Source organism: Chrysemys picta, chromosome 3 (genome assembly GCF_011386835.1).
Source record: "Chrysemys picta bellii isolate R12L10 chromosome 3, ASM1138683v2, whole genome shotgun sequence".
In the NCBI taxonomy this organism is placed as follows: domain Eukaryota; kingdom Metazoa; phylum Chordata; order Testudines; family Emydidae; genus Chrysemys; species Chrysemys picta.
In genome coordinates, this window is record NC_088793.1 from 82,579,289 (window position 1) to 82,593,632 (window position 14,344).

At 42.7% G+C, this 14,344-nt stretch overlaps 1 protein-coding gene across 16 annotated transcripts in view; it reads right to left on the reverse strand.

Annotated features, from left to right (window-relative positions):
* The window catches only part of ATG5 (autophagy related 5), a 144,487-nt gene extending 130,426 nt beyond the window's left edge, over positions 1-14,061 (reverse strand). The window contains exons 1-3 of one of the 16 annotated variants that reach the window (XM_024102451.3): positions 13,925-14,061; positions 8,837-8,997; positions 5,772-5,899 (exon numbers count right to left, since the gene is read on the reverse strand). In XM_024102451.3, coding sequence (XP_023958219.1) covers positions 5,772-5,899; positions 8,837-8,944 — 236 coding nt within the window. In that variant the 5' untranslated portion in view covers positions 8,945-8,997; positions 13,925-14,061. Of the gene's footprint in view, positions 1-5,771; positions 5,900-8,836; positions 8,998-10,037; positions 11,329-13,578; positions 13,604-13,760 lie in introns of those variants that run through there. The other 15 variants (XM_024102452.3, XM_024102453.3, XM_005287694.5 and 12 more) reach the window with 15 other exon arrangements.
* Between the last annotated feature and the right edge of the window lie 283 nt (positions 14,062-14,344).

Below are 14,344 nucleotides of genomic sequence, written 5' to 3' on the forward strand. Positions count from 1 at the left end.
AACCGCAGCCAGTGGGAACCGCGATCGGCCGAACCTGCGGACGCGGCAGGTAAACAAACTGGCCCGGCCCGCCAGGGTGCTTACCCTGGCAGGCTGTGTGCCAAAGGTTGCCAATCCCTGCCTCAAAGTACAGTAACTCCTCATTTAACGTTGTCCCATTTAACTTTGTTTCATGTTATGTCCCTGCTCAATGAGGGAACATGCTCGTTTAAAGTTGTGCAATGCTCCCTTATAAAGTCGTTTGCCTGCCTGCTTGTAAGATTCTGTGGAAGAGCAGTGACTTTACAAGGGAGCATTGCACAAGTTCCTCTTCTCCGCTTCCTCCCCCTCCCTCTCAGCAGCGCTTAGAACTTTCTGGGAGGGTGGGGGAGGAGCAGGGAAGCCCCGCATCTCCGCTCCTCCCCCTCCCTCCCAGAAAATCCTAAGCACCGCTAAACAGCTATTTGGCAGCGCTTAGGACTTTCTGGGAGGGAGTGGCAGGAGCGGGGAAGCACCATGTCTCTGATCCTCCCCCTCCCTCCCAGAACTTTGCACTTAGGACTTTCTGGGAGGGAGGGGCAGTAGCAGAGAAGCACTACATCTCCGCTCCTCCCCCTCCCTCCCAGAAATTCCTAAACACCACCAAACAGCTGTTTGACGGCATTTAGGACTTTGGGGGGGAGGGATGTGGCGTGCTCCGGAGAGGAGGTGGAGTGGGGGTGGGAAGAGGTGGGCCTGGAGTGGAGCAGGGACAGGAAGAGGAGGGCCTGGAGCATTCCTGGCAAAATCCGAGCCTATTCTCCAGGGAAGCTGCCGCTGCTGCTGCAAAGGTGCTTCCTAGCGTCTTTGCCTGCAGCGGGCTGTGCCTGTGTGGGGTAAGCCGGGGCACTTCCCAAGTACAGTACAGTACTATAGAGTATCCAGTATAATGCCTTTTATCTGCCCCAAAAAAATTTCCTTGGAACCTAACCCCCCACTGCATTTACATTAAATCTTATGGGACAATTGGATTCGTTTAACATTGTTTCACTTAAAGTTGTATTTTTCAGAAACATAACTACAATGTTAAGTGAGGAGTTACTGTATGAGCTAACTACTTATACAAAACAATCTGTTCCACCTTGCATTTTGCTGTGACACTGGGAATACCTTTCCCAAATCTCTGTGGCTCCAAAGCTTCTCTCTCTCACCAACAGAAGTTGGTTCAATAACTCACCCACCTCGTCTCTCTGAAAATTACCCAACATCTTAAATAAGCTGGTGTGAATGCCTCGTAATTTTAGGTTCACTGCTCTTCCAGAATGGCTCAAGGGGTACCCATGGGCCATTCTGTAGTACTGTTGCAAAGGAAGGCCACAAACTTCTCCATGCAATGGTTCTCATGTTCGCCATTCTCTATCTCCCATGGGAAGCCAAAGTTGCATAATACTTGGGAGCACCTCCCTATAGCTCCCCCCAAAAAATGAGTAAAGTCCCTATGCATCTTAGATTAAACAAGAGTAGAATGTGTCATTTTACATCATAAAAAAAAGTTAGTTAAATCAACAACTTGGGGCACGGCCTACATATTCACTGTTCTGTACAGTTCTCACCACATTGCTGGTGCTCGTCAAATGTTAAAAAGGTCCCTCGGATGGCCCAACACTTTACTTACATAGGAAAGCTTACAATAATGAAAATAAGGACCTAATCCTGCAAACACCTGTGCACATGCTTAACTTTATTACTGCAAGCAGCCCCACTGATTTCAATGGGACTACTCCCGGTAGTAAAGTTAAGTACATGCTTAAATGTTTGCAGAATCATACAATTAATAGCCTTGATCATTATTAAGCGACTCCATTTTTACTTGGCTGCTCTGTTTACCCTTCTAAAGATATTTCTCCTGAAGTAGTGCCTCGTGCTCCCAGAAATCAGTCTAATTCTAATTCAAATGTCCTTGGAGCTGTTCTCTACGCCATACCTGTCTCCTTCTGTCCAAACTAAAGTAAGCCTGTCTCTCAGACATCTCCTCCTGGATGTCTAGCTGCCAGCTCAACCTAAACATAGCCAAAACAGAGCTCCTAAACTCCTTTTTGATAATGGTGTACAACATCACTATCCTGCCAGTAACCTGGGCACCATCTTCAACTTGGACCTTTCTGAAGGACCTCACATCAAGGCTATATCTAAAACTTGCAGATTCTTGCTACATAACATCTCTAAGATACGGCTTTTCCTATCCAACCACACAGCTAAAACTCTCATCCAGGCTTTCATCATCTCGTGTCTTGATTACTGCCACATCCTTCTATTTGCATTTGTCAAGACCAATCTTGCCCTGCTCATATCCATTCAGAATGCTGCAGCGAAGAGAGTTCTCCTAGCCCATCATAGACAATCTCATCCCTCACTTTGAATCCATTTGTATTGCATCAAACATAAGCTTCACTTTCAAGGTCCTTCACTGTGAGACCCCATCCCACCTATCAACTTTTTCTTGCTAATGAGATGTCAATACTCGCCTCCAATCAGCCAAAGATGTTGGCCTCCACTGCCCACCTGTTAAATTTTCAGACACTTTTGTGATTTCTCCCAGACTGCCCAACAGGCTTGGGAAGAACTCCACGTAAATGTCCACAAAGCAACTTCATCATTCATCTTCATAGCTCTCCTCAAAACACTCCTTTGCTGTGATGCCTATAAAAACTTGACAACTGTTAGGCTGCTGGTATACAGAGAACACTACCTACCATGCTAACCAATACTGTCTCTCTGTTTCCTTGTATTCCCCCCATCAGTCTGTATCCGTTGTTTCATCTTATACTTATATTGTAAGATTCTTGGGGCAGGGATCGTCTTTTTGTTATGTGTTTGTACAGTGGGGTCCTGGTACACGATTAGGGCTCCTAGGTACTATGATGATACAAATAATAAGAAAAAAGAAGGGGATAGTCTAACAGAGGAGTATCAAAATACAAATTAGTCTTTAGTTAAAGCCGTTCTTTTTTTTAAACCATAAAATATATTAAGAGTCCAGTTTCCCTTTTTCCCCCACTACAACATAATCACAGATTATAGAGGTCATAATATTTCACCTATCTATATAAGATTGTGGAGCAAGCACTATGCCTTACTATTCATTTAAACAGCATGTAGTATATTTTGGGCTCTACAATTCAAAGTAATAATCACCATTGCTCAATTCTAAGAGAAACTTCCACTGTGCCAACTCTAGCTGGATGTACAAATTTCTTGCATATATTCCAATTTCCTTCTTTTTGTATTGCTAACAATTAGGGCTGTCAAGCGATTAAAAAAAATTTAATCGCAATTAATTGTGCCATTAAACAATAATAGAATACCATCTATTTAAATATTTTTGGATGTTTTCTACATTTTCAAATATATGGATTTCTATTACAACAAAGAATACAAAGTGTACAGTGCTCACTTTATATTTATTTTTGATTACAAAGATTTGCACTGTAAAAAAAACAAAATAGTATTTTTCAATTCACCTAACAAGTACTGTAGTGCAATCTCTTTGTCATGAAAGTTGAATTTACAAATGTAGAATTATGTACAAAAAAATAACTGCACTCAGAACCAAAACAATGTAAAACTTTAAAGCCTATAAGTTCACTTGGTCCTACTTCTTGTTCAGCCAATCACTCAGACAAACAAGTTTGTTTTCATTTGCAGGAGATAATGCTGCCCGCTTCTTGTTTACCATGTCACTTGAAAGTGAGAACAGGCGTTCGCATGGCACTGTTGTATCTGGTGTTGCAAGATATTTACATGTCAGATGCACTAAAGATTCATATGTGTCTTCATGTTTCAACCACCATTCCAGAGGACTTGCTGATAAAGGGTTCTGCTTGATAACGATCCAAAACAGTGAGGACCGAGGCATGTTCATTTTCATCATCTAAGTCAGATGCTACCAGCAGAAGGCTGATTTTCTTTTTTGGTGGTTCGGATTCTGTAGTTTCCGCACCGAAGTGTTGCTTTTTTGAGACTTCTGAAATCATGTTCCATACCTCGTCCCTCTCAGATTTTGGAAGGCACTTCAGATTCTTAAAACTTGGGTCGAGTGCTGTAGCTATCTTTAGAAATCTTACATTGATACCTTCTTTGTGTTTGTCAAATCTGCAGTGAAAGTGTTCTTAAAACGAACAACACATGTACTGGGTCATCATGCGAGACTGCTATAACATAAAATATATGGCAGAATCTGGGTAAAACACAGAGCTGGAGAAATAATATTCTCCCCTAAGGAGTTCAATCACAAATTTAATTAACACATTTTTTTGAACGACGTCATCAGCATGGAAGCATGTCCTCTGGAATGGTGGCCGAAGCATGAAGGGGCTTATGCATGTTTAGCATATCTGGCACATAAATACCTTGCAACACCGGCTACAAAAGTGCCATGCAAACACCTGTTCTCACTTTCAGTTGACATTGTAATTAAGAACCGTGCAGCATTATTTCCCCTAAATGTAAACAAACTTATTGGTCTTAGTGATTGGCTGAACAAGAATTAGGACTGAGTGGACTTGTAGGCTCTAAAAGTTCTACATTGTTTTGGTTTTGAGTGCAGTTATGTAACAAACAAAACAAAAATCTACATTTGTAAATTGAACTTTCATGATAAAGAGACTGCACTACAGTACTTGTATGAGGTGAGTTGAAAAATACTATTTATTTTATTATTTTTACAGTGCAAATATTTGTAATAAAAAATAATACAAGTGAGCACTGCACACTTTGTATTGTGTTGTAATTGAAATTAATATACGTGAAAATGTAGAAAAACATGCAAAAATATTTAATATATTTCAATTGGTATTCTATTGTTTAACAGGGCGGTTAAAAGCGATTAACTCAAAAATTAATTGCAATTAAAAAATTTATCGCATGAGTTAACTGTGATTAATCGACAGCCCTACCAACAATTTCAAGCAACACCTTTCACAGGATTTCATTAGCGTGAGAGTCACAAGACAACACCTGCAAGTCAGCAGTGCAAAGCAGAGTCCACTAGATGACATTTAGTTTTCATAGAAACCCAAGTGGCTAATATCAATATTTTTCTTCCCATCTACAACATATAGAAATGCATCTAGAAACATGTTAAAATCAGTTTGCCTTGTTCAATGCATGACTAAGAACTAATGTTATTTGTATTGAGGTAGCACACACCATAGCTTTCAAATCACCTGTTTTAAACACAGTTCTCCTCCAGAAATAAGGAAGTATTATTCCATGAAAGATTATTGATTAGCAATGTTACTTTTTACAGTTCACAGTCTACAGCAGAAAGTAGAAAGGAAACAACTACGTTCATGAAACAGTCGCCAAACAACACAAACTTTTAGCTCCCCCATTTAGCCAGGAATACAATTACTAGCCAGTTTATAAAGATGCATATAACATTTATAAAGTTGACACAATAGTCTGAATATTCCACGTATCCATAGCATGTCATAGCTCAATATAACAGTCCTTGAATATTCCATGCTTCCAAAGCATGAGAGCTGTCACAGTAAGCATTTAAGTGTTCTACAGAGAGACAGAGTTTAAATATCACTCATCCCAAAACTAATTCAAAATTTTTGTAAATGGTAATATTGTGATGGGTCTCTCCGAGAAGATGCCATTGTACTGAAACTCCAGTCTTTACAGTAAGGTGTGATTAGTTTATGATGCAAATACTGACAGAGTGCTTAACTCGATTAATCTTTTTATACAGTAGTTTTTAGTATTATACATGCAAAGTTTAATGATCCAAAGTTAAATCAACTCACCATTTCAGTGGTGTGCCTTCATATTCAAACCATATCTCAGTAACATCCTCTTGTCTCATAACCTTCTGAAAGTGTTTTTTCACTTTGTCCGTTACCAGCGTCAAGTAGCTTATTCTAGGTAAAAGCAACTGAAAGGAAAGTTTGTACAAGCAGGTGTCATTTATTTTTTGAAGTTTTAGAAATCTAATATAAAGCCACATATAGGTACTGTTTTTCAAGAAAACAAAATATGCAGTTGTTTTTTTTAAGTTTAGTTTTTTAAAACATGCCATACTTTTAGACAGTAATAGTAATTTGCTTCTTAAATGCCAATAAGTTAATGCTATCAAATACTTATTTTAAAACAAGTTTTGAATGCAACTGTTTCCAGCACTGAAAATATTTTAACACAAAACATAGTCTGTAAATTGGTTTTTTTCTTGCCTCACTCAATGCACCTGGAGGGAGACAGAAGCAATTTACAAAAAGGCAGAAATTACTCAATGGTCAGGTCCAGTTACATTTCTCACAACTGGACCCTTTTCTTTATAACAGGTATAAAAATAGAGTATGCCGTATCATCAAACAGGATAGATACATTTCTATAAAGAACTGCTTGAAAATAAAGATTCACTTGTGCTAAGAATTTTGATCAGATATACATTTGAGATTTTAAAAATTTGTAATACAGTAGCTCCTCACTTAACGTTGTAGTTATGTTCCTGAAAAATGCGACTTTAAGCGAAACTATGTTAAGTGAATCCAATTTCCCCATAAGAATTAATGGGGGGGGGGGTTAGGTTCCAGGGAATTTTTTTTTGCCAGACAAAAGACACTCTCTCTATATATATATATATATACATATATACACACACACACACACATACACACACACACAATAAATTTAAACAAACAATTTAATACTGATACACAGCAATGATGATTGTGAAGCTTGGTTGAGGTGGTGGAGTCAGAGGGTGGGATACTTCCCAGGGAATGCCTTACTGCTAAATGATCAACTAGCACTCGTCTGAGCCCTCAAGAGTTAACTGACTGTTGTTAATGTAGCCTCACACTCTACAAGGCGGCACGAATGGAGGGGGGGAGACAGCATGGCAGGCAGAGACAGAGACACACACCGTGAGTGTGAGAGAGATGTGTGCATTGCCCCTTTAAGTATGCTGACCCCACTCTAAGTACACTGCCTTTTTAAATAGATCAGCAAGTTGAGACAGCAGCTGCTGCCAGAAAGCTCATCCCATCCTGAGCCCTGTCCCCCTGTGTGTCCCCCTGCTCTATGGAAGATCATCACTTTTCCCTACTTAGCAAGAGACTAGAGATCCTAATTTTACCATTTTCCTACCCTAGACTTAAAATTATCCATTTCAGTGAATACAAAGTATATTAAATCAGCTTTATAAGGTGCATAAAGATATCGCTAGTTCATTCTGTCATGTTTCTCATCCCTCCTACAGCTGTCCACATTTAGTCTAAAAATTTAGATATTTTATCAGGTCATGTACACGCAGATAATCCAAAGAACAGTACAAAAAAAAGTTTTAGCCCAATATTTTCCTTTCTTCAAATACTGACACTACAATACAGAGAGGATAGCTGTGATGAAAAACATAGAAAAACATTTAAAAGATACATTTAACTACTTTCTAGACTTTAATCCGTCAGTCTAGACTGTATTTATTACACTCTTCCATCTGAAGAAAGTCAGAAGAATTGTTACATAAGGCCTCCTATAAGGGCTGTTGGGGTTGAGCAAAACTGCTAGAGAAACTTCTGGAATATAAAAATATATATGCTTGCCTTGGACAACAAAAGTAACTAAACAAAACTGAAATAGAAAAAAAGCACATTAAGTGACAATAGAAGCTTCTCTCATTAAACTATGTAAAAAAGATAAACGTCTAAAACTACTACCAGATATAGAGAGCTCTGACAGCTGGAGGGGGATACTTTCCCTTAAGTACACAGGCCTTAAATCCATGAATATTAAGTACTCAGAATATGACAGAATGCATTCTCAAGTCCAAAACTACAATAACTAAATTCTTCACCTTTCTTTTTCTTCTCTCCATCCCCCTGTTCCAATCCCAAGTCTACTTCCTGAGCATCTTTTTACAGAAATTCAGTAAAGTTAGAACAAAACTATTACTGTTTACATACTAAGGGCTTGTCTACACTATCACATAAGTCAATATAACTTACATCGCTTAGGGGTGTGAAAAAGTCACCCCTCGCCCCCCGAACTACGCGAGTTACACCAACCTAAGCGCTGTCCACACCAGTTGGAAAGGAAACATTCTCCTGCTGATATAGTTTCCGCCTCTTGTTGAGGTGAAGTAATTATGCCGACAGAAGAGCGCTCTCCCGTTGGCATAGTGCATCTTCACCAGACGTGCCACAGCGGCTCAGTTGCACCGATGTACTGCAGTAGTGTAGACTAGCCCTTAGTCTAAATAAATTTTTTCACTTCAAGGTCCCAGAAACAAAGACAAGATTTTCATCTCGAGACCAAAAACATCAAGACACTTGATCACGGCCTTGGATAGACCAAGAGACTACCTACACTTGACCAGAGCTCATAAATATGTTCTGTCTACTCCTAATAGGGTAACACTTCTTAGGACACATCCATTATTTTCCAATGAAACCAGCAACCTTATTCACATACATTTAAAGGCATTCATTGCACACACTGGACATCACCATACCCAGGAATGCAACACAGTTAATTTGAGGTTCAAGTGAAAAGCCCTGCCTACACCTTTTAAAGCACTCTCATTATTACAGTTTCATGAATGGTAATAATGGTGAGAGCTTTAGCACAAGCCAGACACCCCTTTCTTTTTTAAACTCACTATGTCATCTAACTCTCCTTGGATCAAGTCTAGGTGGAATACTGATAAGAACACCAGCAGCCACCTAGTCAACATTTATACTAGAACACCCACTCTTGCTTGCATTTAAAAACACACACACAAAAACATTCCCCCCAGAAGCATCAAAACCAAAGAGCCTGAAAAAACCCCAGATGTGATTGGACTATCCCTGCCTATCTTCATTGTACTTACATAATAAGGTTCAGCTTCCCTTTCAGTTATCTCATCCTGATACAGCGTGAAGCAGGTTGGTATTCGTCCAAACCACACATCTCGAAGCACATCTTTGTCATCTGTCATTCTTCCAATGGGTACTGAAGCACATGTAGACTAAATTATTTCTTCAACCAGAACTATGCCACACCCCCAAAAGACAAAAAGCAAGATCAGCTTTTTCAAATAAAAGATACAAAATTTTACAATACTCCCTTTACTATGTTCCTATGACACGAGGTAATAAGGACAGAGTTCTATTTATCCAGTTACCAAATGTATTAATTGCTACAAAGAAACAGTTGGCTGAAAGGGTTTACAGATAACATGAATTAAATAGCAGAACATTAAAGAACAAAATATACAAAAGTTAACAAGTTGCTTAGCTGTCAGACATGTAGGATAGTGATGATCTGGAAGGGGCCTCCAGCTCATCTAGTCCAGTCCCCTGCACACATAGCAGGACTAAGTATTATCTAGACCATCCCTGACAGGTGTTTGTCTAACCTGTTCTTAAAAATCTCCAACGATGGAGATTCCACAACCTCCCTATGCAATTTATTCCAGTGCTTAACCACACCGACAGTTAGAAGTTTTTCCTAATGTCCAACCTAAACCGCTCTTGCAGCAATTTAAACCCATTGCTTCTTGTCCTATCCTTACAGGCTAAGGAGAATAATCCCCCCCCCCATAACAACCTTTTACATACTTGAAAACGTTATCATATCCCCTCTCAGTCTTCTCTTCTCCAAACTAAACAAACCCAATTTATTCAATCTTTCCTCATAGGTCATGTTTTCTAGACCTTAAATCATTTTTTTTTTTTTGCTCTTCTCTGGATTTTCTCCAATTTGTCCACATCTTTCCTGAAATGTGGCATCCAGAACTGGACACAATACTCCAGCTGAGATCTAATAAGCACAGAGTAGAGCAGAAGAATTACGGTACTTCTCCTGCCTTGCTTACAACACTCCAGAATGATGTTCCCTTTTTTTGCAACATTCTTACACTTGCTGACTCATATTTAGCTTGTGATCCATTATGACCCCCAGATCCCTTTCCACAGTGCTCCTTCATAGGCAGTCATTTCCCATTTTGTACGTGTGCAATTGATTGCTCTCTACAAATATATCAGAGGAATAAATACCAGAGAGGGAGAGGAATTATTTAAGCTCATTACCAATGTGGACACAAGAACAAATGGATATAAACTGGCCATCAGGAAGATTAGACTTGAAATTAGATGAAGGTTTCTAACCATCAGAGGAGTGAAGTTCTGGAACAGCATTCCAAGGGGAGTAGTGGGGGCAAAAGACATATCTGGCTTCAAGACTAAGCTTGATAAACTTATGGAGGGGATGGTATAATGAGATTGGTCTTTGACTACTAGCGGCAAATATGCCCAATGGCTTGTGATGGGGTGGGATCTGAGTTACTACAGAGAATTCTTTCCTGGGTGTCTGGCTGGTGAGTCTTGCCCACATGTTCAGGGTTTAGCTGATTGCCATATTTGGGGTTGGGAAGGAATTTTCCTCCAGGGCACATTGGCAGAGGCCCTGGGGGGTTTTCGCCTTCCACTGCAGCGTGGGGCACAGGTTACTTGCTGGAAGATTCTCTGCACCTTGAAGTCTTTAAACCATGATTTGAGGACTTCAATGGCTCAGACACAGGTTTGATACAGGAGTGGGTGGGTGAGATTCTGTAGCCTGCGTTGTGCAGGAGGTCAGACTAAATGATCATAATGGTCCCTTCTGACCTTAAAGTCTATGATTCTATGAAGTGGAGTATTTTGCATTTGTCCTTATTGAATTTCATCCTATTGACTTCAGACCATTTCTCCAGTTTGTCCAGATCATTTTGAATTTTAATCCTATCCTCCAAAGCACTTGCAACCCCTCCAAGCTTGGTATTGTCCACAAACTTAGTAAGTGTACTCTCTATGCCATTGTCTAAATTGCTGATGAAGATATTGAACAGAACTGGACCCAGAACTGATCCTGCAGAACCCCACTCAATATGACCTTCCAGCTTGACTGTGAATCACTTGATAACTACTCTCTGCCACACTTTTCCAACCAGTTATGCACCCACTTTATAGTAGTGACATCTAGGCTGTATTTCCCTAGTTGATTTAAGACAAGATCATGCAAGACAGTTTGAAAGCCTTACTAAAGTCAAGATATACCACATCCACTGCTTCCCCACATCCACAAGGCTTGTTACCGTGTCAAAGAAAGCTACTAGGTTGGTTTGACACAATTTATTCTTGATAAATCCATGCTGACTGTTATTTATCACCTTATCATCTTCTAGCTGTTTGCAAACTGATGATGGGCAGGCATGCACCTTCTAAATTATCCTGGTTCATACACAGAGGTGGGAGCACTTGTATTCTCAAAGGGTCTGTCTACACTGCAACTAGACACCTGCATTTGGCCTCTGCCAGCTGACTCAGGCTCATGGGACTCAGGCTGCGAGGCTGTTTAATTGCAGTGCAGACTTCCAGGCTTGGGGTGGAGCATGGGCTCTAGGACCCTGCGAGGTGAGAGGGTCCCAGAGCCTGGGCTGCAGCCCAAGCCCAGAAATCTATACTGCAATTAAACAGCCCCACAGCCTCAGCCTGAGTCAGCTGGCATGGGCCAGCCACAGGTTTTTAATTGCAGCATAGTCATACCAAAAGAGGACCTAAATCATTCTGCAGCACTCTGCCTAGTAGCAAGGCTTAGGCCTGGTCTACAGTAAAAAATTACATTGACCCAGCTATGTTGCTCCTCGGTGTAGACAGTACTAGGTCGACAGAAGAATTCTTCCACTATCCTAGCTACTGCCTCTGGGAGGTGAATTACCTATGTCGATGGGAGAACCCCTCCTGTCACCATATGCAGTGTCTACACCAGGGGTGGGCAAACTTTTTGGCCCGAGGACCACATCTTGGTATGGAAATTGTATGACAGGCCATGAATGCTCACGAAATTGGGGGTTGGAGTGTGGGAGGGAGCTCCGGGCTGAGGCAGTGGGTTGGGGTGTGGGAGGGAGGGCTCCTGCTGGGGGTGCAAGCTCTTGGGTGGGGACAGAAATGAGGAGTTCAGGGTGAGAGAGGAGGCTCCAGGCTGGGGTAGAGGTTGCGGGGGGAGAGGGGGGAGGTCTCCAGCTGGGGGTGCGGGCTCTGGGGTTCCTGGTCAATGGGAGCTGCGAGGGTGGCACTTGGGGCGGGAGCAGCATGCGGAGCCCCATGGCTGTCCCTATGCCTAGGAGCTGGACTGGGGACATGCTGCTACTTCCAGGAGCCACAGCACACACGGGAGCAGGGCAAACCCTCAATCCCGCTCCCCGGCAGGAGCTTGAGGTCCAGATTAAAACATCTGAAAGGCCAGATGGGGCCCCCAGGTTGTAGTTTGCCCACCCCTGGTCTACACTGAAGCACTGCAGCTGTGCCACGTAGTGTTTCAAGTACAGACCAGTCCTCTACGCCCTATATTTTTAAAAATGCATTCTTCATAAATTAGAGTTAGAACTGCAATACTTGTAAGAACAGGTGTGTTTTAAAAGCCAAAGTAGCTGATTTTAACAAGTCTATGTTCATTTTAAAATGAAGTCAATTAATCTTTAACAATGACTCTGACTAAAGACTGGCTGATTACAGAATAGCATCTTCAGAATTACCAGTAACTGCATGACAAAACAGAACAGCAAGGGGAGAATGGAAAATGGGGAGGGCTGGGGAATGCAGACAGATCTAACAAATTACCTTATCCCCACCCAAGCACATGAACAGATGTGTCTACATTCAAGAACTTTTCCAAAACATGCCACCATTCATCTCAACCAGCGTCAGCAACATGCAAAGCCCTAGTGTGGGCAGGTTACTTGCATTTTAAGCAACATTTAAACTGACCCTGCTCAAACCAGACCTAACATGGTGCTTAAAACAGCAGCACTCATGGCCCAGCTACATTAGGTCTCCTAAGATTGCTTAATGGTTGAGCTGAACTGGTACTAATAATGCTGAAAAACATTTTCACAGTCTTCCTATGAAGTCTTGTCTGCACTGAAGTCCCAGGTGAATCAGCAGGACACAGTGAGCATGTCTACACTGCATCACAGGGTGTGACTATAGCTCCTGTAGAAACAGGTGATCTAGCTTTAACCTACCTAGCTTGGGTACTGGAAGTGAAGTCACAGCAGGTTGGGCTTCAGTGCAGGCTGGATAAGCCCATCCAGAACTCTGGGTAATTACTCAGGTAGCTATCCCATGCTGAAGCCTGTGCTGCTGCAGCTTCACTGCTCCAGTACCTGAGCTAGATGGGTTAAAATTTGCTCAGATATGCAATGTAGACATACCCAGTGATGGGCCCATAACTATGATCAGAACAAAAAACTAGCCAAAGAAAACCAGATAGTAGCAAATAAGTCAGTATGTTAAAATACTGCCTTCTTACTCCAGCTGTTCTCCATGCATATTTGGAGACACTCATGTTTATTTGGCTGACAAAAAAAAGGTTTATTACAATTACTATATTAGTCATGTCCACTCAACACAGCATGATGGGCTGGATTGCTCTCTGGCCCACCAAGGCCTCCTGAATGACTGCAGGGGGGAGGGATAGCTCAGTGGTTTGCAGAATCTCTGGCATTCTTGACTAACCACAGAAAACCCGGGGGTCTTCCAGACCCTAGGAAAAAACTCAGGGAGCTGGCAGGGAGAAAAAACATCTATTCACCTATAAACAGAGCTAATTTGCTCAGGAATCCTTAAGAGACAGATGGTGCCATTAAGCAGAAACCCAGCATGAAGGGTCACTCCCCACAGCCTCCCCCATTGCCCCTTCCCTCACTCACTCCTCCCCCGCCCCCTCGTTGCCCGTTCGTCCCTCCCCCCTCCGACTCACTCCCCTCGTCTCACCCCAGTCCCAACTAACTCACTGCCGCCCTGCCCGAGTCACCTCCAGTCTCATCTTCATCCCGCCCACACCCCACGCATCGGCTCGACGTGCCCCATCCCCAGTCACTCACACCCACGAGGGGCCGCACCTCCCAGGGGAGGAAAGGGGGAAAGGAAGCTAGTACCGGAACCTCTTCCGCGCGCACCCCAGCCGCGCGCATGCGTGACACCGGCTGAGGCGCCCTCCGCCAATCCGCGCGCAGTCCGCCTGGCACGTGAGCGAAGCTTTCCGCCCTCGAGGGAAACCCTCCTACTGTCAGCGACTCCGGAACTAGCAGCAAAGGCGAATGGCGGCGGCGGTGGCGGCGCGGATGAATGACGTCACGAAAACGCTCGCGGGAGGGGGTTTGCCGCTCATTTCTGTGGGGGTGGGGCAGAGACGGGCTGGGAGCGAGGCTCTGCCCGGCGCTGGGGCTGACCAGGCTGGGCCCAGCTAAGCCGAGGGAGGTGCGCGCGCAGTGGCGAGTCCGGCCTAGGGACTCGTTGATCCCTTCCGCTGCCGGACCTGTCCCCCGGCATTGGGGGTGCAGATGGGCAACAAATCC